Genomic DNA, 26,016 nt, shown 5'->3' with positions numbered 1-26,016 from the left:
ACTGTGGCTCATGAGCTCACAAGGACAGTGGACTTTTGGTCATCACCAAAGCATGAGCAAAGTTTGCGGGTGACAGTGAGTGAAACATGGTGCACCGATCGGTAGTCCCACGGCCCCATCTGAATCCCCTCAGAACAACACATGGTGAAATCCGCAAGGCCTCCGGAGGCTTACTAACCCGGCTTAAAAAAGGAATGAATATTTCAAATTCAATTTAAAGAGAACCAGACTGGGGAGCTGATGGTTTCAAGATTAAGCAGAGGGGAGGTGGAGTACTCAGAGAGAGAGCACAAAACCAGCAAGTGACCGAGGCTCCTTCCAAGTACAACAAGAGTCCTGGAGCGCGACTGACAGAGAGTGGTAGCAGATACTTGTTTGTTGCTCTGTTCTGGCCCTTAGGCTTGGCCATGAGCCACTCAACCAGGGGGTAGGTTAAAGGTCAAGCTCATACGGAGTCCAGTCAAGCTAGGCTACGTGGATCAAAGACCCCCCCTCCCTTTACTAATGCACCAGAAAAGGCCCCCCAGATTCAAAATCCTCAAACACAACCACACAGTGCTTGAAACCCTTTGAACTAGCCCTGATCATGCGAAGAAACTCTAAACACATTCACGGCGGAGCCATTGAAACGTCAAAACAAACTCGAGCCACTTGGCTACCTCTCTGAGAGTGTCTTTCATCGAAGGAGAGAGAGAGAGAAGGGCAGAAAGAGAGGGAGGAGGGAAGCAGAAGCACAAGACGGAGAAACTGGGATAATTCATAGCTGAATATGATCGATTGAAAACAATAGTTGACGTTGTTGGCTGGATGAATGACTGACTGAGTGACTTGGCAGGCTGGCTGGCTGGGTTAGAGCAAGTGTGTACTGGCAGCTATGGCTGGCTGGCGGAGCAGCCATGGCTGACGAGATGAGTTCATGTCAGGAGCTCGCCCTGCTGCCGCTGCCGGACAGTCAGATAGATGAAGTGTCATCTGCCACCCTCAGCCCTCTGCTTTCCATTTAGAGGCGATTTGGGTTTTGGGGAACTTTGAACAGACACACGGGATGTAGGAAGACGATATCCTGCCCTGTTTTTCAGCACAGAACACTGTTTCTGTGTAGTGTTAGCGCCTCACGCCTCCTTGTTACTAAAGTCCTGCAGTATGGAGAGAGGAGGCGGGGGCGGAGAGCAAAAAAGAGACACAAAGCCACTGAACAAGAGAGTTTTACACGCATCACATGTGCGCCAGTCTTATTACAGAAACTCCGGGGGTTTTACTCAGGCTCGGGGTGCGATATTGCCTCCATGCCGCAGAGTGAAGGCCCCCGGTATGTGATCATCTCATGCCTGGTTCTGTGGTCTTCATCACCAGAAACCCTCCGGTCCAGCTAACACAGGCCTGCCTGAGGGCAGCTGCTCCCCTCAATCATTTACAACTTGGAACTCCCAACAGAACATCTCACATTATATTAAAAAAAAGAGGGAGAAAGATTTAAAGGGACATTGGATGAGGTGAGAGAAGGGAGAGATGTGGAAAAGTCATCACTATTGGCAGGGCTAAGATACTGGTGGGGAGGGAGGGAAGGAGGAAAAGAGAGAAAGAGAAAGTCCCAAAGCACTCTTCTCCCCAGGTGTGAAGACTCCCTTCTCGTCTACAATATCAATACTTTTCAATTCTTTATTCCTCCTGCCACCAATTCCTCAATTCCCTCCCCATCCAGGTGTTCACACTGGGAAAACCTGCACAGGCTGTGCTGTGTGTGTCAACGTTGCTGTATGGGAGACAGATAAATTCTTATAGCTCCATAACAGCATAACAACATTATGGATAAATAGATAAAAGCTGCCACTGCGCTCGCCCTGTGGGGTCAGTGTGTCAGGCTGAACCCGTTGAACCCGATGACCCAGAGAAAACCCAGTTTCAGACAACAACAGAAAGAGCTGTCTAGGAGCCAAGAGCTAAACAAGGGCCCTGCAAAGCTGAAATTAAATGTAAGAATGTATGGGTGGACGAGCAAGGAGGAAGAACGGAGAGAGAGAAAAACGAGCCAAAAAAACCCACAATGGCGGTAAAGTCGCTGTGTGTGGACACAACCAGAGAGTGGAGAGAGAAAGAAACAGAGAGATCCAGTCATCCATGTATAGAGCTGTAATATCAGACACTGTGTCCAGCAGAGAGAGTGAGAGAGAAAGAGAGAGAAAGGGAGAGAAGAAGAAGAAGAAAGGAAGCAAGATTGCGCCAACCCTCCACCGCTAAAGGGTGGACCAGCTTGTTTCTTGCGGCCCTGGTCTGGCTTCATTTGGTTTGTTTTGGCCCGACTATTCTGGACCCTCTCGTGCGGCGGGTGTGTATAGCGAACCTGGCAGCGTGTTCCAGTGGACCACTAGGTTCTGTTGTGGCTACGGTCGTGGACCGGCCCAGCCCAGAGGTCCCGAAGACCAGCGTGATGTTGTGCAGGACGGCCGAAACCGTCTTCAGAGAAATCAGAGAGGCCAGGGCCTCCAAAGCTTCCCGTCCAGGGGAAGTGACCGCTTTAACTGCCAAACAGCACTTCCCCTCTCACGCCCACACCTCCACAGCGGTTAAAGAAAATAACAGTGTTTTTCACATATCCCTTTTATGTAAAAACACAAAAAATCCCAGACAATGAAATGCATTAAACATGATACTCATCACATTGCTAGTCGCAGAGGTCAAAGACCTTAGGGGTTTTTCTGGAGCAGAGCAAGACGAGGAAATTACAGGGGCTAATCTAACAGCGTCGAGTTCGCATAGTTGTAAAATATGACCCCCGCCATTACATTGTAACCTCTCTGGCGCTGTTTACTTACACACCACACCAGGGGAACTGGACTGCTGGGAGACGAATTTATCAGTCTGTCCATAATTTGAGGAATTTCTTTTTTATTTAACGCTACCTTGTACAGTACAGCATGGACTCTGAGGGATCCCCCCCACCCCCCTTGAACCTGAAATACATCCAGAAAGACAAAGTGTGTGTCTGGTGAAAATGAACTTGTTCGTCTGAAATGAATAGAGGAAATGAACGCGGGGTTTCGGCTCGGTTTCTTCCTCCCCCCCGCTCTCTCTCCCAGGTGCTGAATGAGTTATTAACCTTCCTCATATATCTATCAGGGACATATTGAGAGCAAAATGTGCGCAAGGCTCAATGGACTTCGGGGGGTGGGAATTTTGACAACATTTGGGAGCTCTCTCAGCAGGTCAGTATTTCAAACATTGCTCGGAGAACATGTTTGAGGGCCGTCTTTGGAGAATAATGGTGGCAGACAGGGGAGGCAGCAGGAGAAGCAGCTGCAGACTGTGTAGCCTAATCCACTCAAGCCTTGATTTACCTCCTCATTCTCCATCCACAGGGAGAGAAGAGGAGGCCGCCTCAGGCACAGCAAAGCACAGGGAGAACGAGAGAAACGCAGAGAGGGAAAAGGGAGATGGATTGACAATGGCTATAATCAGTCAAGCCACAACAACATCCGAGATAGAGGTATAAGCAGAGACAGAGGAGTGATGACGACACTAAAGACAAAGATGAGAAGAGGCACCATGAAAATAATGGAGACTGATGGCTTTCCGCAACGGTCAGAAATAACAATTACAGTGATGACGATTCCTGCACTTATGCAAACACTTTTTTCGTCTGAAGGGAGAAACTCGAGACAGAGGGTGGGTGGAAAGAGGGATTTGGCCTGAGTTAGGGGCCAAGGGAAGGAGAAGTGTTTAAGGCCCCTTGTTCACAGCCAAGGCAGGACAGGACATAATATGTCATCAGCCCACCGGCCCCCATACAGCTTCTGTTCTGTTCAGGAGACTACCTGTCCCGATGACCCCTTTTAAAGCTCGTCCACGCCATCCTGTCTCTCGCAGCTGCTTTTACTGCCGTGCCTTTCGCGATCCGGTTCACTCCATGCTGAAACAATGACTTTTCTGATACTTTCTTTTCTTCTATTGAAGCTGCAGGAGCATGGAATAGCAGGGGGGCTTTTGCTTGTCTGGATTAAGTGACCATTTGACTGGTGCGGCATCACTTACCAGACATAAAATTATATAGTATTACATGATGTATTTGCTGAGCAGACGCTGTGATCCTTAAGCATAACTTACAATGAGTCCAGCAGTGTTTAACTCGGAGTGGACTGTGGAACGGTGGGGAGAGAGGTAATATAGAAGGCTTGGCCCAGGGGCCTAGCAGCAGGGGTCCACACGCCATTCAAACCCACAAGCCTCCCATTACCAGCTCCAAAGACCTAACCGCTTCTCCACATTAAAAAAAGGTCAAGGGACTGAGCCCTCCAATATCATCCTCAATGATATTTCAATGTCACGGTTTCTGAATAACTCCATCGTTGGGGGAAAAAAAAAAGAGCGAGTGGCTTTCGCAAGATGTTAGTTAGGGCTCCCCGGCATGGAAAAATTACTTCAGCAAGTACCGTGGGCCGGTCCAGGTGCAATCAACCGTCACTCCAATCATATATCGACTGTTTCACTACCGCAAGCTGAACTCTGGATGTATGTCTCAGGGCCGAGAAAGAATCCTTGGCCCTTGTTGAGATCGTGCCTTCTTCAGGGGAGCAAAGAGATTCCAGGTTGCAGGACCTTATCAAAGTTGAATTTCGGAGCCAGGATAGGCCAAGCTTTTCAAAAAGGATTTATTTTATTTCATTCTATGTTTGACATGCCATTGAATATCACGTAGTAACTGCCTCGCCCCGTCTTCTGCTCCACGCTTCGTCACACCTTTACTCTTCAAAGGGCTGTCAGCACATTGAAAACGGAGCTCAGGACAAAAGTACACGTCTAATCAACATAATTGAATACATATAGTCTGCCGGATCTATCCACCACCTGAAGAGTCAATGGTGTTTTGCAGTTTCAACATTCACACTGCAGAGCATTGAGACTTGCGTAGGGCCAGAATGAAGCAACATAAAGGAAAGGTATCTTGTCTGAGAAGTTTTACCTTTTCATAAACTGTCCTCCTTCCCCTTTTCCCCAAAAACGTGGGAGCAAATGATATATAATGCAAGGAGAGATATAGACGAAGAAAGATGAAATGGGGAGGAAAAAAAGACAGATTGGGAATATCTGGGCAGAGAAAGAAACGATGACAGAGGCAGTATCATGGATGAAGACAGATATATGAGATGTGGAGGATGGAAGAATACAGCACAGTGCCAGTCTAGTGTTTGCTGGATGTTGGGATGGAAGGTCCTGAAGGCTGTGGGAAGGCTGAGCTTGGCGGTGGCTTTCCAGAACTTCTCTTTCCCCCAGATGGAGATGAAAGGCTGCCGTTTGGCCCCGTCCGGGCCGGCTAAGCTTAGATTCTCCGTAACATGGTAGACAAAACACAGAAGCCACAATAAGCCGGCCAGATCCAAATGACCTGCCACCTCTGCTTACTGTGGCGATGGAACAGCAGCAAACCTTCTGGACATGCCTCAAGAACTCCTGCACGTTCTGTCCAAAGCCGTGGCCAGCTCCTTATTTCTAGAAACTCTTCCAGAGAAATCAAACAGAGGCACACATGCCAATACCACCTGAAAAGGTTTCATCTTGATCAGACACTAATAACAGCACTTATGAAAATTTGTATGGTCTAAATCTCTCTTTCTCTGTCTCTCTCACTCTCAAAGTGGATGGCTATTATTCAATATCCCATTGCCTGATGGCCAAACAATGCACACGGTCTGTAAAGCCGTTTTCAGGCTCTTTCTAATGCAAGTGAGCATGTCCTATACCCGCCAATGACCAATTTAGTGCTCTGTGTGCTTTGGAAGGGGACAGTTGGGGATATCGTCCTACCGCAACAAAAAGGGAGAGAATTCTACGTATTCAAACAAATAAAAGTCCTCCTTCCTCTCTCTCGCTCTTACTCGCTAGTCGCTTTCTTTCTTTTACATCTGCAACCTTTTGCTGTTTTTTTTCCTCGCTAAAACGATGTGGAAATTTTTGTTCTGATGTAACTGGAAACAGGGAGCTCTTCCAGTGGCAACAAATCCTTGTGTTTCGGTACTGTATGGCCGCGGCAGAGCCCCGGCCACCGGCCAGGGACCACGACAAACGGCTGGAAGCTCCTGGAGGGAACGCCACCCCCGCCACCGGCAAAGCCCCCCTCTCCCCCAACGCTCGCTCCACCGACTCCAGCCCAGCCAAGGCCAGATGCTCAGCATTCTTGACATCAGGACGGAAAAATTTAGTGTTCACCTCGAAAAAAAGGTACTATGGCCCCATTCTTGTCATATCGCTCATAGCACTGTTATAAAGAGCGTTGTGTGTGTATGGATGTATGTACATATGTACATATTTTTGTGGTTTGTGTGTCTGTGGGAAGCCATGAGGCAGTGGAGTTGCTGAGTGCTACACAATAGATATCTGCATCTCATTACCCAGCATCATTATACACCCATCACCTTGACAGAGGGTGGTCAGGTGGGGGAAGGATGGCTGGAATCGCTCACGCACAAACACGCACACACAGTCGAATTCATTAGAGTATCTGGTAAAAGCGTTGTCTCATCGAAAGATTTCCATGTGTAGCTTTTCATGCGAGCGTCGCCCACCTCCTCCACAGCTGTGCAGGGCTAAACCGCCCTTATCTTTTAATGCTGTGCAGGGGCCGTAAACCTTGATAGAACATGCAGGTACGGCTCGGAATAACACAGTAAACTTTAATAGGGTTAATAAAAGGGCATCGGGGTCTTCAGAAGTGCCTGTCGGAGAGTGTGTGCGCACGGTCGCGGGCCGGTCTCGGGCGCGCGGTAAAAGGGGCAACGTGCGGTGATGGTAATGCCACATGGGGGATGACTTGTCAGCAAATCGTTGACTTGAGCAGCAGTATTGGGAAGGGCAGTCAGTTAACAGCCACTGATTTCTGTAGCACACCACACGACCGCTATATCTTTTTATCACACCAATGAGCGTCTCGTTCACTGAATCGCCAGTTAAGCAGATGTAACACGAGCAATGAGGGCCACGTCGTTGCATCCCTAATTTATTTGACAACCTGAATGTCTGGTATACTCAAATATGCTCTTGAAGAGTTTGGCTCTTTAAAATGAAAATAAGCGTTTTAGCACTTGATTAGCTCATCATAACTGGAAACCACTCTGTTTTGTCAAATACTGACAGTACTTGTATCAGAAGCCCAGACAATGAATTTCAGAGTGGATAAAATCTCTTCCTTCTGCTAAATCACTATGTAAATTAAGTTAGGAATGGGGCTACAGAATTTCATGCATTCATGTATCTATTAATCCATCTACTTTGACCACATACTTACCTACCTTGGATCAAAATGAATCCTGTGACTCATACAAAAGCTAGGGGTAGCAAGGTCTCATTACTATCTGAGGGAGATTTAAGTCCAGCTGTCCATCCTGATGTCTCCAGCTCTTAAATCGGCGATATGAACCCATTCTCCTTCTCCCCCACAACAGCGTTGTGCTTCACCCTGACCTTGCAATCACATAACTACAAAAGCAGGGAGGAAATGGGGCTACGAGGAGTAAACACCCACACTCGCTCCAGGAGACTGACTGACCTCTGTATGGCATAAACCAGATGCTGTACTTCCAGGGTCTGCGAGGGGACATAGGGGAGGTTAGGGGAGAATGAGGCTTAGATAGAGTGAGCTGCCTTTACTATATGCCTTCTGCCTTCTATACCCCGTCCCCAAGCAGTAGGGCAAGTTATTACTGAACTGAAATTGACACGTCGCTGCAGACAGAAAGGCAGACAGACAGACAACCTACATTCACTTTGTGGCGGTAGCGGAAAATGGTAAACCGGATGTTCATTGTTTTCAATAGAACGATGATAAATTTTGCAAAGTGCAGCCTACTGCACCTGTAGTCCATTTTGGTTCCCTGCTAGGCTTCCTATTCATTTACAGTGGGACTCATATTTAATTATTTCTTCAAAATATAACTATTAGGCATTTCTAAATTAAATCACATTGAAATTGCCACGCAATACTTGGAAGATCAGTTTTTATTGTGTCAGAGTACATGTTTATGAATATACACGGCCGTTTGCCATTGAGGTTGAGTGATATCCTGCGCTACTGTAGGGACCAGTAAAGCTTTTTCTTTGGCCACAATATAAATGCAGCAACAAACCCACACACAATGTGTAAACAGACTCCTCTCAATGAATCTTGAAGCTTGATCTGGCAGCTTATGGAGTTCAGCGGGGAGATGAACGGTGTGCAGCAGACAGAGCGGTGGGCTTGGTTTGACCGTCTGAGGATCCCTGAGTGGGACGGAGCTGTGATGAGCTGAGCTGAACTGAGCGGAGGCGTAACAGTTATCTGTCCCTGAGCTGGGCTCGCAATAAAACTCCATCATGGTTGAGCCGAAGGAGAAATGACTAGACAGCAGCTGTCTGGAGGAGAGGCGAGACCTGGAGAGCAGCTGCATAGCTTTGTTAGTGGGGGGGGTTGCAGTGTGTTCAAGTCAACCTGAGCGGAGATTTAACATATCGCCTGGACGTCCCTGTGGCGCAGGATCGCCCTGATCAGCCTCGCGAAGTGTTTGCACAATTAAAAGCAAATTTCCTGCTGCTTCGTGGCTGACTTGTTAGAATGTAAATTAATGTGCGTTTGTGTATGAGATCCCAAGAACAGCGGCCAACAAAATGTCAGAAAGCAGCGATGCAATTCCATCCGAAGGCAGGACGCGGGGATCTCTGGATGTCGGGGGATGGAGAGTGGGGGCTGAATACCGTTAGACAAAATGTTTTGAACACCGAGCGCGGGGCCAGCATCATCAGCTAACCTCCTGCCATTAATCTGCTTCCAAAGTATTTATGAAAAACGCTGAAAGTCACATGCTGAAAAGAGCCTGCCGTAACCTAATCACGGGGACGGTGTATCCAGCGCTCCCCGCGGTCACATTTACAGGCCAGTTTTCCAACATTTTATTGTTTTTCAGGTTTATTTTTTCACTATTTGGTTTCATTTATTAGATCTTAATTCACGGAGAGGCCCGTTGTTTATTTGGGCCTGAGTCTGAGCGAGAGAGGGAGGGAAAGAGAGAGAGAGATGGTGTGATCTTACACCGCGCACTATGTGCCCTCCATTTGTCTGCCCATGTATTTACTCTCCAAACACTCCGATAATGAGCATTTTAATAAGATCCACACACACACACACACTCAGACACAAATACTGAAGATAAAGTGCTGCGCTCAGGCTTTTAATATAATGGGAAAAATATTATCATTAATATATCTATTCTGTAGTAGCAGTTCTCCTATTTCATCACCAGATTTGGGCAGGAGAATGTGTGTGTGTGAGTGTATATGTGGCTACGTGTGCACACATACACATGTAAGGTATCTGTGTGAGTTCTGTGTGTGGGAGCATTTAAGTGGGTGTGTGTGTGCATCCATGTCTGTGCGAGCACCACTGCGTGTGTGTGTGTGTTTGTGTGTATGTGTGTATGTGTGTGTGTGATATATGGTGTTTCTGAGCCAGTGCGGGACAGAAGGCCCCAGGAGCCCCTGCTGGCGGGCAATCAGGTTTTCTGATAGTGTGAATAAATGTGTCAGTCACCTGCTGCTCACCTCCTGCAGCCAAAACAGCTCACTGTGCTGCATGATGCAGCTTCCTATCTGTACAGCAGGGATACAAATGACTAGGCATTGCTACAGTGTGTACATTTCAATATACTCATATATAGAACCATTTTGGAAATAAATTGCTACCAGATGTTCATTGTTTGAGATTTAAAGTGGTAATCCTCGAGTTCCTCGTTTTTTATTTTTTTATTTTTTGGTCAACATCTTTGTGTTCCAAACAAACTGGAAACGCATCACTTCTTGTGCGGAAGAGGATAGTTGGACCTTTATTTATAAGAATATGTTGATTTTTACTTTAAGCTAACATAGATGATTACATTACTTCTAAGATGTTACTGTTTTGTAAGTAAAATGTTCAACATAGCTAATAATCAGGGCTCCTTGACTTTGGATTGACCTGCCTGAGGACATTAGTATAGCTAAATCTGTATCATCTTTTATATCACTTCTTATAATTCAGTTTAATAGATTTCCTTTAATGTAATGATCTGTTATTAATTCCTGTCCTTGACCTCCTTTTTTATGTTTAACTTTAAGGTATCTTGCTTTACCTACTTTGCTTTTTACATTTACTGTTGATTTCATTACTCCTTTGAAATGTATTATAATTTATATAAAAAATAGTATTACAATAGTACTAATTAGCAGTATTAGTATTAAGTATAATATTAAAAAAATATTAGTAATAGTAGCAGTAGAAGGAGAAGTGGTTATTCAATGGTGAATATTACTTTCATGTTATCACTTTGTCACATTCATATTTTTGTCACATTTTTGAAATGGTGTACTTCTCAGTTTGGAATAAAACTGTTCACATTATTATACTGGTAGTACGCAATCTGGTAGTATTCTCTACTCTTTGGTAAGAGTCAGTCACAAGCATTTCTAGCCGACTTCACCAGGCCTGAAGATCAGTGACCTCCGGTTCATCCATAATGTTCATAATGTTTCACCTGCACACACAACTGCACAGGACCATCACGAAGGAAGCACAGGAGATGGGCCGGAGGAGTCTTTACGTGTTTTATTTGGAAACCCGAGCCCCGCCGGTAATTGCCCAAAATGACTCTAATCGTAATTGACGGTCTGGCTTTCTACTTTGTCTGTACGAATTTCCAGGACAACGGGGGCTACGTTAACTCTGTTAAAAGTCTGGATGCAGAGACGCACACACTCTTTATCCATCAGAGCAGGACTTTATGTCTGTCCTCCTTTTGTCCTTTTGCTACCCTCTGCTTGTTGGGTTGGGAAACACACACACACACATACGTGTGTGTGTGTGTGTGTGTGTGTGTGATGACGTAGCTGCCCATTAAGCCAGACTGTGAGGAGGACAGTGTTCCTGATGGGAGAGGTGGTGATCTCTGGCAGCTGTCTCAGTGTTGACAGGCCTGACATGTTCCTCACTCTGACATCACACACTTATCCACACACACACTCCTCATAACGGGGGGGAGAGAGGGAGTACAGGGGACATCTGTGTGCTACAGACATAAATCTTAACACTTTATTTTGCTCTCTTTTGTTAAATTGTAAATTTTCAAAGGCACAAAAAGGAGTGTATTGCAAGTGCTGACCAGGCCCAGGAAAGACAGTAGTCACTAGGAGACTGAAAAAGGGGACTGAGGTGTGTCTCTGTGTGTGTGTCTGTGTGTGTGTGTGTGTGTGTGTGTGTGTGTTCACTGTGTGAATGGGACAAGACACATGCAAAACTGGGTCAGTTATCATTGGAAAACCTTCCAGTGCCAGGGGAGTGTTTGCTTTCTTCTGCCTGCAGTAAAAATATACTTTTTTTTAACCACAATTCCAGTAGTTCCACTCAACCAGACCAATCAACTTCAGAACATTTAATAGTACACCAATTTCCAATCATAATTCAACTCAGGTGTGCAGAACTCAGACTGGTGGGGACAGATGCTATACTGGCATTTAAGGAGAGAGTGGTTAACTCTAAGGCCGGGATAGCACTTTGAATGCAGTACTCTCGAATGGAAGCTTATTTCAAATGAGAGTCCGTTACTGCTGCATCATTGCATTGCGACAAAGGTGCTGCATGGGTCATGCTTTATTTGGATAGTCTAATGTTGATATTCAACTTCCTATTAAGTGACTATAATGTGTCACTATAAAGTCTCCTGAGTTTCATAATTGTGTGAAAACTAGTCTATGCATATTCAATGTCTGGGTTAGGGTTAATCTTAGGGTTAGGGTTCATGTTAGAAATTGGTTCAGGTTAGGGTTAATGTTAGGTTTAAACATGGGGTCAGGGTTATGGGCAGGCTAAGGTCAGGGTTAGGGTTACATAGTCTGTGGAGATGCACCAAATAGGCAAGTGACACTTTGTTGAACATCTACTTTTTGTCACCTGACAGTTGAGTATCATATGTGATGGAAACTTTTCGGCTGTAGTTAGAGTTAGGGTTGGTAATCAGTGGCAACAATGTTTGTGTAAATCTTTGTTGAAATGCTACAATCGATAACCACGTTTCCATGGTTTCTTCGGAGTAAGTAAGGGTCCGTACCTGGCTCGTGGCCAGCTCCGGTGGCCAGGGCAGGCATGGCTCCTGCCGGCTGCTTCCTGGTTCCTCTCAGGCGGTGGAAAATGGCAACGGGGCGTCAGAGTAGCGAGCTCCTCAGCAGCTCTCCCCGGGGACAAGCTGAGTCTGAGGACAGGATTTATGCCATGGAGCCCTGCAAGAGAACAAGAATTTAGGCCCTACTTGTCAAATGGTAGAATGGCCACATGCACGTGTGCATCGGTCTGTGACTGTGTGTGTCTGTGTGTGTGTGTGTGTGTGTGTTATGGGATCTCAGTATACCCGTAGCCATGGATATGAAAATTTACCATACTAACAAATATATATGCGTGTGTAGGTGAGCCAGCGATTGAGAGTATGTTCTGTGTGTATGGGGCCTGTGTGTATGTCTGCATATGTGTGTGTGTTGACAGTTTGTTCACAGTTAATTCTAGGTGTTTACGACCCAACGCATTTTTTTCCTATGCTGCTGAACATCCTGCTTTCTACCTGATCCAACATCGCCTTGCCCAGCGCAAGCACATACACACACACACACACACCGCTTATTCCACGCTTTATTCAGCGTCCAGCGGAAACAAGGGAAACCTTATCCGCTGAGGAGAGAGTAAGCGAGCGAACGCAGCAGACCTGTGAAAAATCAAACAGGCGTGGAAAAGCATCGCTTCGTAAACACCGCCAGTCAACTGGAAAGCCAGATAGAGCAGGAGCAGCAAGGAGGGGGAAGTAAAATGCAAATAAAAAGCCCCTGGCTCACATTCATATCTCCCCCGCAGCGGATGCATGTGTGCACACGCAGTAACACACAATCGACTCCTAAAACGTGATAGGGGAAAAAACAGCTAATCTGTGCTAATGGGGACAAGATTGCCTGATAGATACGGGTGTGCATTATGTTTTGGAAGGACACACACACGGAAACAGACCACACAGCAGGTCACGTAATGGGGGCTTGTGCTGCAGGTGAGAATGTGTCTGAGCTTCAGCCACGACTGTGTGTGTGTGTGTGTGTGTGTGTGTGTGTGTCATCCTCCAAGGGGACCACCACCGGCCTTGTGTACACCAGCCAACCCTAACAGGTGCTGCTACTGTAGCGCAGCAGGCAGGCTAGAGTCCGTATGTAAGAGCGGTTGAAGGGGCCCCGGGGGACGCTCCCAGCCCCAGGTCCTCCACCCTTCCCTGGCCTTGACTCAGGCCCAGCCTCTCTTATTAAACCTTTAACTGCCCCAAACCCCCCCCTCCACCACCCCTTCCCCCGTCTATGCTCCATTTATATCTGGCCCCGTTTCAAAAGCCCCCCAGGACATCCCACCGTGTCCCTGAGTCCAGCTATGCCCTGCCACCAGCATGAAAGCCTTACTGTAAATACGGAGAGTGGAAAGCAATTAGGTTTTAGCCTTAGGTTCTTTACAACGCGCAGCTCAGTGACCCGTTGTATGTCGGCTCCCATGTGCCATGTGCCATGTCCCAATCAAACCCAGTTACCTAGAACTGCAGGGCCCGGGGCTGTTGTTAGCTATTGTTAACTCAGTTCAGCAAAGTAGCCTGAGGGGCGGTGTGTCTCCATTGGCAATGGTTGAGTGTTGTCAAAAATTGGCTCTGGATGGACAATGGTTCAGTGTGCTATGGCTACGCTGACTCAGGACCACTTGGCCAGAGATGGGGACAGCCAAGACACCTGCATCCTTCCAGCTCATTTGGACCCCCGTCGATGTGGTAAGGTGATGAAGACCACACACACACAAGAGGTCATACATTTTGATCGAGCTAAACTTCTAGCAGCCAGTGAAATAGTGTGACTTCACGTCTATCTCAGGGGTTTGAACACTGGACCGGAAACGCATTACAAATGTGTTTCGCAGTAAAGAATCTCGCACTCGGCCCCCACAGCGGCAGCTGCACAGGAGTGATTCTTTCCTGGCGATTTGCCCTGCATGCGTGTACAAACACACAGAGGTTGAGGCGTAGATCAGCCAAGACGACGGCCCACGTAGCAAAATGCTACCACGCCTGTCTGACACACTGTGTTGTGAACGCACCTCGGGGGCCAAGCAGACCCCAGGTGGAGGCTTGTGGAAAACACATCTAGACAACACAGTCCAGAAGCAGCCTGAGTGAGCAGGTAAGTAAGCTATCAGGAAAAGAATACTTTTTTCTGGATTAAGATGTAAAAAGAAATGGTGGATTCACAAAACAGCACTAGAAAGGATCCATTTTCCTATCAGAAGGGATTTGGGGGACAAATTCAAAACCCCGCTCCTGTGTCACGCCAGCACCAATTTGTAGGCCAGATTTGTCGGTCGTTTGAGCGTAGCTGTGCATGAGCGTAAAATGTACAGACCGAAAACCTCGACCTGGTGAAATCAAAGTTGAGTGGTGTTCAACCCTCCGTGTACATCCATAAAACGGGTTAAAGAGGCCAGCAGAGAGGGGCAGCGGCGCCTTGAGCCGCGACCGCAAAATCTCTCCAGCAGGCCCCGTTTGAACAGGGGACAGAACCCGGCGGCCACTGAGCTCACGTCAAAAGAATCGACCCATGCTAAATCAGTTCAGTGTTTCACAGAGAGGGCTACGGCACGGTTTTGTCATAAGACTTTGTGATCGGAACGACAGACTCGAGAAAGGACAAGGGGAGAAGGAATGGAGGAGGGGGGGACAGGATTACTCGGAAGGCATGCGGTGCTGTAATATTGGTCGTTTGGCCTTTCGTTGCATCCGAGGGGGAATGACCAAATATTCCCCGATCTAAGGAAGGATCCATCTTTCCGTTCGGGGAGCTTTCCGAGGGCCAGGAAGCGTGCCGCCGCTCCGAGAACACCTGAGACTTTTTACAGCGCCCAAAAGGATCGTAATGAAAAGACTTAAAGAAACATTCCCCGCTGTCAGAGTGCTCTAGCCGTGTCTGCTCAGATCACACAGTATCAGATGGTCATGCGGGAGTTGGGGACAGTTTGCCATGTGGACAAGAGATGGGATAGGCTTGAATGCAATGAGAGGTATGTCCTTTCCTCTGCTCATGTGCAGTTCATCTTCAAATGGTGCTGGCGCCATCTAGTGGGGACTTTCACCACTGCAGTGCGAATTCACACCACAAACCCAGCTGCGAGACAAACTGTAGCACCTCCTAACAATGACCCGTATGTCAGGAGGCCCCGTCTGTGTCTGCTTAGTCTTGTTCTGTGCGAGAAACCTGAAGTCAAACCAGTATTTAAAGAGAAAACAGCTCGGGGGGGCAGCGAGTGATGGATGGATGGAGAGATTCAAATAGAGAGGTGTAGAGGACTGTTATTCTTCCTTTCTTTTCAAAAACAGGCCCGTCGGTCCAGCCGGGGGGAAGCCCGGGTGGAGCCGTCAGACTCTCAGCTGGATGTTGATGAAGGTGCAGGGAGGAATAACAGACTCAGGAACTGAATGACTGGCAGTGAAAAACACTGGAAGACCTTTCGCACCTCTACACAGCAAGGGCATATCAATGATTAGAGAGAGTCTGCTCCGAGTTTAAACCATTGTATCAGTTTAAGTCTTCAATCTTTCGCTTCTTCCTTCCGGAAGGCTCATCTCCATTCTGGCTCATCCAAAAACAAGAGTCAGCGGCCTGTGGAAAGATCACTGTCCTATGGAACCAGCCCAGAGGCACCAAGGACCCCATCGGCAGGAAGAAAAACGGGAAGAAAAACATGCTACGCTCCCAAGTGTGATATAAGAAACTGACACCGTGTTCCTCGCAGGCTTGAATGGTTCTGCATTCATGCTGCCTCCATCTGGACCTGGATAGCAAGTGCTACAACAGGACACGGCAGAGGTCAGCCTTGCCAAGCGGGACCACTGACACCTCCCCAGGGTGCTGTTGGGGTGCTGGGGTTTCGTCCCAAATCGGGTGACAGGAAGGCTAACCACCGGCCGGGGATTTTATTGGGCCACCATGAATGACACTGGTCCTGTCCCTCGCATTACAGACGCGCATCCAGAGCCACCTCTGTCTCACCTGCTCTGGTTACAGCTCACAGGACTTGTTTGCTCCCAAGCTATCCGCCAGCTTCATCGTCTGCAGATCCGCTCCACTCTGTTGATTTTATCTACGCTGATGATTGGAGATCTATTTGACAGCCTATGTGACACCTGCTCTGATTACTAATCCTGTCCCGTCTGTCGCAACATTGTGCGGCTTTGTTACCGCACTTATCTCCAACTTTTGTAAATTGACGCAGATCTGGTTTTATCATCTGCTGCTATGCTGCTGCATTTGGTCTTCAGGGAGCATTTGAAAGTAGCACATGGATGCCCTCTGATCTTGACCTGTTACATGAGGCTACTTCACTGTTTCAATCTGTCATAAATCACACTTGGTGTCATACTGAAGTTAACCTCACCAAAAAACACTTACTGACCCGATTGCACCCTGCCAATCAATTAAAGGACCAATAACAGATTGAGAGAAAAGAAATTGACCTAAAAGGTTGTGTTATATGCGAATAGCCAGCAGGAAAAAACATTGTAAAATCATATTGAGATATCTGTATCTCCTGATCAAATGAGAACAACAAATGATCACCATTTTCAGCATAGGGTCCCACTGAAGGAAAGAAGATTTCAACATCCCGGGTGTCCTGGTGGCTTATTTGGCTAAGGCGCAAACCATGTACCCAAGATATCCTGGATTCAAATCCAGCTTAGGACATTTGCTGCATGCCTTCCCTCTTTCTCTCTTCAATCTTTCCCATCTCTCTCTACTGTGGATTGTCAAAGGCAAAAAATGCCTATAAGAAATCTTAAAGATTTCAACGTCTCGCATCCCTCTACCCCCAACTACCACCTAAATCCACCCCCAGACCCCCGTCTCTCTATCTGAGCCCTCTGCCCACCGCCGCGTAATCCTGTGCCATGGCGGCATCCAAGGCCTCAGACTGGCTGTGTTATTAAATGCATGGCGTGTCATTAACAGCCGCATGCGGTTTTAAGAGTACACTATCTTGTTTTCACATGTGCGCGCGTGCTCCCATAAAGCTCGGCAACGGTGACAGAAAGTGCACGCTCTTCCAGTCCATAAAAGAGACGTCCAAATACTTGTGCTGTGATGTTGGTCAGGAAGGGAGGGAAGAGAGAGGAAAAGTACGAGATAGTTGAAGAGACAGAAGCAGAGAAGAAGGGAGACATGCACTTTCATATAGATTTGAAGAAAATGAATAAAGTTGTTCCTTTTAAGGAAAACTATGTTCTTTTACTTCAAGCCCCATAAGTGAGTATCTGCTTTGGGATATTGGTATATGGTAGCTGTGAAGACAGATTGGATGTTAAATCAATTTGTATTTCAGCTACTCTACATCGTATTGGCTTGTAAGAACCACAAATTGCAAAGTCAGACAGACAGACGCAGATAGAGTTACAGCCGCATGCACACAACCATACATGACACAATCATAAGAGTATAATTGCAGCATATCCAACTGTGGTAAAGGGGAACATTCATTTACACACAGGCACACACTTATACTACGTTTCAAGGGGGCTGTGTATAATTGCAGTGTATTAAACTGTGGTCGAGGGGGAACGTTCATCCACATGACATTTTGAAATGGAAATACTGTTTGAAGAAAAAAAAACAAAAAGAAAGAAAATCAAAAATCCTCTGGACGCCAGCGCCGCCAAGGCAGCCCTTTGCCTTTCTCTGTTTGTGGAAAAACACATTGTTGAATAATGTCTTTCTCCTGCCTCTCCGCAGCGCTGCCAGAACGTCACCATGTCGGTTCCTATTAGGCGTGAGGCGCGTGACGCTGGCGGGACACGGCTGTGTTTTTCGGGGGGGGGTTTGCCAAACGACTGCTCGTTAATAGCCGTTAGCTTTACGAGGGATCGGGGCTGCTTAAATTAAGACCCAGCGGTACCTGGCATGGCTGATGTTCCTGGACTGACTGACAGGGGGAAGAGGGAAGAGGGGAGACAGCGGTTGGCGTTGGGGAAGGGGGGGGGGGGGGTTTGGAGGAGCAGGAATGAGGAAGAGCAATAGGAGGAAGTATGCGACAGGAATGCGGTGAGGAGCTTGGATACAACTAGAAAGGAAATGGAAACAGATTTGGGGAACAAATGTGGAATATCAATGAAGAGGCAAGCCCAGGAAGATGGAATACTGCATATCAATAAGAACGGCTAAACACAATGTGAAAGGTTAATAGAGAAGTGGAAAAAAGGAGATCTCTTTTCTTGCTCTCAGGTGGGAACTTTTTTTGACAGTTCAGAATCAGCGCTTTGCCATGTGTTGCTCATAAGAGCCCGGTCTTTCCACATAAAATACATCTGCTCGTGTGCACGTGCATGTGTGTTGTCGCCGCACACTCCGACGTATAGATCTGTGTCTAGGTGAACCTGTCTTTCCAGAGGCCCTAAAACATCTGAGGTCATTCTCCCCGCCCGGCAGCCTCCACACACTGCCAGATGGACCACTTCACTGCACTTGAAAAACTGCCTTCAAGAGAGATTCGATTGATTCATTCTAGAAAGAGAGAGAGATCAGCTCGAGAGGAAAGATGCGTTTCAGGAACCCATATGTTACTGATATGGAGGAATATGAGGCAGGGCACTCCAAGAAAGGTCAAAGGTCAGTTACCTTTTACGGCATCAGTAGAGCCGTCTCATGAACCTGTCAAGCAAGCGTGGCCTTAAGGCTTTACAGCTGCATTATCTTCTGACTCGCACTCTATTAGACTATTAGACTATCTGCTTTATGTAGCTGTATGCATGTAGATGAGCCAATAATACAATAGATTACTCAGCGATTATTTACATTTATGTTGTAGGCATGATGTTTTAAGCTGATGCTCTTATCCATAGCAACTTACAATGAATGCAACAGCAGAATAACCGTAAATTCCGTCAAAATTTCTAGCAACCAACAGTAAGAGTTCAAGGGTCAAAGCCTTTGTGTCCTTTAAGAGATTCCTGTAACCATAGAATGATCATGTAATAGAGAACTGCTAGGAAAATTAATATTATAAGAGCTAAGGAGAGAGATAGAAGGAATTTCTTTTTGAGAGCTAAATTAGAGTGAGTATAATGTAATCATGAAAACAAAACCATGAAAAAGGCACAATGTGACACAAATGCGTAGGGACTTACCAGATCTCCTTCTTTCTGCAACAAAAATACACTTTCATAGACAAGCAGAGGCACTCCCACTCAACTATTACAATGAACACAAACAAAATACTCCCATACAGGAAAACACACGCCCACGAGCTGCAACAACTCACCTGACCAGACCTGAAACTCTGGTTTCTTTCCTTGCCTAAAGGCTCATGGTGTCCCACCCTCTTTTACCTCACGCCACACACAGCTCACCTGTAAACAGAGACAGAGAGAGAAACAGAAAGAAAGAGCGTTAACTAGGATTCCCAACATGTCCCTGATATAAAATTCCATGATCTCTCCAAGTCAAAACACTTCCATGATCTAAAAGTTTTCTTCCGTCCTGGTTTGCTGTTTTTCAGCTCAGAGGAGTTCTAAAGGACTTAACAGTGTGGTTTCTACTACAGTTAGGCTGAAAACCACCATATAATACAATGAAAGAGTAAAACAAGTACAAAATATTCTGCTATATTCCTGTAATAGAGGGTTCAATAATGAAAAAACAAAAAATTGGAATGGACTCAAAAACAAGATATTATAATGTTGCCCACTGTATCCATTCAACAAGTGTTCCTAGACGTAGTGACAACAGTTGACCAGAAGATGGCAGGATCAGCCCACTAAAAAACTCCAGTCTGCACATTTTGCAGTCAATTCTTACAGCAGAGTCCCACAGCTCTGCCTCTCACCTAAATGGAAAGTAGCTGACAGTGCAAGGTCTGTATGGTTGCTCAGGTGTGTTTTTGTGTCTGTGTCGGAGCGTGCATGCATTTGTGTGTGTGTGTGTGTGTGTGTGTCCACATGTCCCCCAGGGCCTGTGCTAGTGACCTCACCAGGTGGCAGACAAGATGGGCACCAGTAATCTCATCCACTGCCTGCCAGGGCCCCATTGTTATTAAAACCAAGTAGGGGCCACACTGACTGGTACTGGGCTGCCTGATATACACACCACCCACTTTCATTTCTGTTAAGTCATTAGGGCTGCACGATGATGTATAAAATGATAATTCCAATTATCCAGATGATTTATTGCTTATTAATTATGATTATTAATCTTGATGATTTGAGGAACTTAATTATTTTGCTGCACTTTTCTGCCATGTCAACGCCTTGCCTGTTTAAATGTTTTAATTATGCACAATTGTGCAGCCTTGATGTTTTAACTGTGATAATGTAAGGATGATAATCATGATAATGTAATATAGAATATGACAACACTATTTGCCCCCCATGCAATCACCTGTCCTATTGACAACATATGATATAATAATGAAGATAAATGCTGAAAATCAACAATTGGGCTGTAATAGAGGCAGTAATAAATAGTGAGAAAAACAAGAACTCCAGTAAACAATAGATAGATTATATGTCCACCCCATGCAACATACATAAGAAAGATATTGCACAAATTTGTATCCGTATATCCTCATAAAGATACAGCACAAGTCCACATACTGTATTGACCATTTGAACAGTTCAGTTTGCATGCTGGTCCAGTTGACTCACAGTTGTTTATAAAACTTGTCTGTCTTTGTTTTGTTCCTCTTTCAACTGCACTCTCACATACATTTTGTTTAATGGGCATCACAGTGTTTTGATTAGATTAGAGATTAGAGCCCCTCACCTCCCAACCACCCCACCCTTCACCTACTCTTAACACCTCTTCCTCCTCCTCTGCCACCTCCCATCACCCTCCTCCCTTGTTCCCATGCAGACACAGCAGCTCTTTGTCTCCCTCTCCCCCATTAACAGGGAGAGGAGGCCACAGTCACTATCACTCGCCGACACATTCCACTGTCTCTCTCTCTCTATCTCTCTCACACACACACACACACTGTGTGAAGGGTCACCATGGCATTGGCAATAACTCAATTAATCCTGGACATGGCATGGGAGAACTATCATGTAAACTAGAATGGATGAGAAGAGAAAACAGTAGAGGGAGGGTGGATGGATGGATTGGTGGGGGGTGAATGGATGGGGTAAGGAAGAGTAAAACACACTTTGCTTAATTAGAAAAGCTCATTGATGAGAGAGCACTTTACTTAAGCCCCACGGGATCTGACATACTGCGGCTGAATCAAATTATATGTACAGAAACAGAGAGGGGGAGGCCAATGCATTTAGCCACTACATGTGTTTTCTATAACTCCACCTTCCACTGACAGTAATTGGATGATGTGGGATTCTGAAATGAGTGATTTGTGCAGGAGAGAGAGAGAGCGAGAGGGGGAGAGAGTAAAGAGAGACAGTAAGAACATCAGGTAGACATAAGCCTCACTAATCTGGTGGTCCTTCTAAATGCCAGTGTTGCTGGGCAACCTACATCCTCCTAGATATTACTGAAGTGAATTACTTTACCTGGGGGGGCTTGGGAGTGTGTGTGTGTGTGTGTGTGTGTGTGTGTGTTTGGGGGGGGGACAAAAATACATAAGAATGCAATTGATAGAAAGGGCGACAGAGATGGAGCCCTGCGGTAAAATCAGGTCTCCATCCTTCTTCTCCTTCTCGCACACACACACCCGCTGGGTGTGTTTACAGGACAACTTAACAGTGCTGCAGCAGGGAGTGGAAGTGAGCCCATTAACGGATACATAATTGATAGAGCTGCTTGACGGACAGAGAGAGAGAGAGAGATGGAAGGAGAGGAAGAATGAGAGATGGGGAATGACGGAAAGAAATGGAGACAGAGAATGAGAGAGAAAGACAATGAGAGAGAGAATGTCAGGTGGGTAGAGACAGACAGAGAAAGAGTGAGAGTGAGAGTGCGAGTGAGAGAGAGGGAGAGAGGGAGAGAGAGGGAGAGGGAGAGAGAGAGAGAGAGAGAGAGACACCCCCATCAGTCTGTAGTCATCTACATACCCTAAGCTGTACACCCAGCCACACACTCTAATGCTATTTAGGACTGGTTTGGCACAGAAATAACGCTATTTTAGCAATCACTCATCACCGCCGCTAAAAATAATCACTCATAATATCAACAACCACTCTTGCTAAGCCACTCTTGCTTGGAGACATGGAACAGGGTCAGGTCAGGTTAACTTCCAAGCCGAGGCCCCAGTCCTCTGTCATCTGCAAGGGGGCTAGGAGAACCCTGATGAAGGGGTGGGGGGGGGTGTCAATGGGAGCTCAGATGGCAGGGCTACTGCCCCAGGACAGCCAACTAGCAGACGGACAGGGTCAAAGTCGGACACCCGGTTCGGTTACACCACCGAGGACACAAATATACATGCAATCACGCTGAGGAGATGGAAAGATAGAGATATCGGTGGTAGGGATGCACAGCGACCGGTCAAGTCACTGATTTGAGACGTTTGCTGCTGCCGCAAACACTCACCACTCAGTCATAGTTTAAATTCATTTTGAAATAATCAGAATCGCTGCTGTTGCATGCAAACCTCACTTTTTGTTTTTCCTTAATATGAAGGGTTACATGGTTTGACCCAAGTGTCCATTCCAAATCCACTGTATAATTTAACAAATCCATGGACTTCAATCACTACGCCAACAAGGTGGTTAGAGAGACTTTTCCGCTACTGAAAAACCACAGGTTCAGCCCCAGCAACAGCCGCTGCATGTCCATCAACAGCCACATGTCCTGTTGAAGTGTCCTCTGAGTAGCTTTGGATAAAAGCATCAGCTAGAAGACTAAAATCTAACTGTGAAAGTGCGATCTGAAAATAGGGCTTTTGTTTTGATAATCCCCATGAAGGTGACTTTTTGGAAACGCAGGGTTTTCACCTCACAGTAGTGCTATCCTAGAATGCAAAAAAATACCCATTTTAAACTATTTAGTGTAGTCAAGTGTCATTTTCTTGATGCTAGTGGAGTGATCTGCCGAGTTGTTTCAGGACACTGAACTTGTCTGGAAAAGTCCTGAAACAAGTGAAACTGCATTGTAAACAAGTGAAATTATCTCAGCATATTGGCAGGACTTTTCAGACAAAAAGGCTTGTTAAAATGGACATTTTTGGCAGTGTAGACTGCACTTTTCAGCCAGATCTCATTCTGTTCTTCCATGTTGACTGTGATTCAGATCTGTGATGCCAACCTGTGGATCTGTCTCGCTCTCGCAGCTCTCACCTGCTACACACAGGTGTTTGAGCTGCACTGACAAAAGGCTCGCTTCTGTCCTTTTGTGTTCCCACCATTTATGTGACCGTGACAATACAGCCAACAGAGCCAAGCCCGGCGCTGACCGCAACGCAGGTGCTCTCCCCAGCTCCGATGGGGAGAACAGGTTTGAGAGGGAATAATGAGCAAACGTTGGTGTTTGGGCTTGGCAAATAACAAGATGCGAGGCGGTCAGCCACCCCTCTTGCCGTGCCACAAAAACATCACTTGTTCCAGCTGATAATCCTGGTGCTAAGCTGCTTATGACAGACAACAAACAATTACGAGCTGCCACCCAGCCGGGCGGTGTGGCATCGGTTTGGCCATAGACTGGGCTCTGAGGTGGTAGGTGGACGCCCTGAGTGACCCTGGCAGTCAAAAAGGGGCAGACAGACACTTGTTTCCTTTTTGGTTTCCTTTTGTTTGTTCAGTCAGCCAAGATAGAAAAAAAGACAGGAGAGGAGAGAGAGAATAGAGAGAGGGGGAGGAGACAGAGACAACAGGAGAGGAATGAGAGGAGGGATAGACAATCCATAGCCATGTTTACATGCACGTCAAAAATTTGATTACATTGCGATTAAGACAATAATGCATGCAAGGCATGTAAACACCATCCTGGTTATATTTAGCCTATGCGATTATGCTCTTAGTCAAAGTAAGCAGAATTGCAGTAACATATGTGGAGTACTCTGATTTTATCCTCATTAATAGGCACCAGTTAGGACATGGATACACCATGGTCGCATTTATTTATTATTATTATTTATGTGCCCAGCTCATCCTGTTATGTGGAAGTAGAAGTGAAGTGTAGTCTGTACTGGGCTAGACCAAGAGGGCGGGCCGCGGGAATCACACTTTTGGAGTTTGGAAGAGATGGAGTTTATGTTACTTCTGTTGCAAAACATGGATGTCATGTGGTTTTTAGACAGGCATAAGGGGGACATTTTTTGATGGGTTGAGGGTGGATTTGTCAGAACAACTGAAGAAGTTTGCCTCCTTTGAACAACACTGAAGTCTGTGACAAACAACATGCTGTGGCAGGGCAGAAGCATGGCTGTAACTGTTATGGTAAAATGTGAGAGTTGTGGGACACAATTCTCTCTGGATAATCAAAATAAGCACTTATCTCTAACTGGGTTATTATGGGGAGTTGTCAAATTATGGAATCATGTAAACGGCATCTGCGTTTTGCCTTACTTCCAGTATTAAGAGTAAGAATTATTGTGTGCATGTAAACGTAGCCAGTTATAGGAGGAAATAGGAGGAAAAAAGAAAAAATAAGTGAAGGGAATAGGCAAAGTTGCAAGTGATGCATATGACTCTGTGTTCACACATCAGTGGCTTTCCAGAGGGAAGTGGCTCTCCCCACACACACAAAAACAACAATTCACAGCCTTGTCCAAAACAGGAAGAAATAGATTTTCAGCCAAAACAAAAACACAATAACAACCACTTTAAACACCAAATGAATCATCCAGGAGTTGAATCCTTCCATTATCTCAGACTTGGGTCTCTCTAGGGGCCGCCGTGCCACCCACTGATGCCACTACGTCCTATAGGCCGTCATATATGGGGCGCAGTCCTGCCCCCTGCCCCCTGCCCAGGACACAAACACAGGTCTAAATCAGCCAGGCTGACGGCTCTACCATGCACAACATTATTCACTGTGGCAGGAGGATTCCAAACCACTGAGCATTCTCAATGCCGCCTCGTCCTCAATCACCCCCCGCCCTCCCACACACTGCCCAAAGACAATCTAGGCCTCTTAAGAAGCAGTTATGCAAGAGGCAGGTTTAAATGATGTCCGTGCCTGTGAATGAACGAGAAGTTACAGCGCATAGTGAGAAAGTTTTGCTGGACACCGATGTTGGCCCGGCGAATTCAACAAAGTGCAAAGCAGAGCCTGTTCTGTGCCTGCAAAACAGCCTTTACTGTTAAGTGTGAAACATGACTGTGAATTCCTAAGGGCGGACAAAGATACACTGTCTGGAGCAGATAGAAGCAGAGAATGGCTGCTTATTGTCACTGTTGCCATTTTAATCAATGACTGAATGGTCAAAGAAAGTCAAGGATACTCTTTTTCCCATAGATGCTACTTTGTTCTCTGTGACAGTGGTTCTCAACCTGGGCTCGGGACACCCGAGTTGGGCGCAACATGTGGCATATGTTTCAAAATACATATTTATTGTCATGTTTTCAATCTTGTGATGGATGCCAATTTTCTTGTGAAATAATATGAGTGGCCTCTAGGCTTCTTCTAATAATTAATCAAGTAAAATAAAGATAATAAAAGTTAGCGCTTGGTGTCAAAGTCCACTTTTCTGTATATTTACACCTGCAGAAGTGGGTCATAAGTTAGGCATCACTTCTGTAGGGGCTGTGAGCTGAAAGAGTTAAGAACCATTGATCTATAGTGTGAAGACAAACATGCAAACACAATTTGCATGCATATACGAGTGAGCATGTACACATATGCCCACAGAAACAAACACACACACCTTGTTAAGCAGCAATTTTTCCATTTTCAATTTTTTTCTTTCAATATACTGGCAGGGAGAAGGGGAAAATTGTTGAGGCCAGTGGTGAAGCTAGTGGTGGGTCCTGCAACTAACAAGCATTCTCACAAGACCCTTAAGACTACAAAATACTAGTTTATGCAGCAGAGAAATAC

General features: G+C 46.1%; 1 protein-coding gene across 3 annotated transcripts in view; it reads right to left on the bottom strand.

Annotated features, from left to right (window-relative positions):
• Positions 1 to 26,016, bottom strand: part of mpp7a (MAGUK p55 scaffold protein 7a) — a 131,852-nt gene that overhangs the window by 82,153 nt on the left and 23,683 nt on the right. The window contains exons 2-3 of one of the 3 annotated variants that reach the window (XM_071896907.2): positions 19,358 to 19,445; positions 12,099 to 12,267 (exon numbers count right to left, since the gene is read on the bottom strand). In XM_071896907.2, the coding sequence (XP_071753008.2) occupies positions 12,099 to 12,135 (37 nt within the window). In that variant the 5' untranslated portion in view covers positions 12,136 to 12,267; positions 19,358 to 19,445. Of the gene's footprint in view, positions 1 to 12,098; positions 12,268 to 19,223; positions 19,252 to 19,357; positions 19,446 to 26,016 lie in introns of those variants that run through there. The other 2 variants (XM_078291387.1, XM_078291386.1) reach the window with 2 other exon arrangements.

The sequence above is a fragment of the Centroberyx gerrardi genome, chromosome 22 (assembly GCF_048128805.1).
Source record: "Centroberyx gerrardi isolate f3 chromosome 22, fCenGer3.hap1.cur.20231027, whole genome shotgun sequence".
NCBI classification, from domain to species: domain Eukaryota; kingdom Metazoa; phylum Chordata; class Actinopteri; order Beryciformes; family Berycidae; genus Centroberyx; species Centroberyx gerrardi.
Note: the sequence above shows the minus strand (reverse complement) of the source record. Positions and strands in the feature narration are given on the sequence as shown.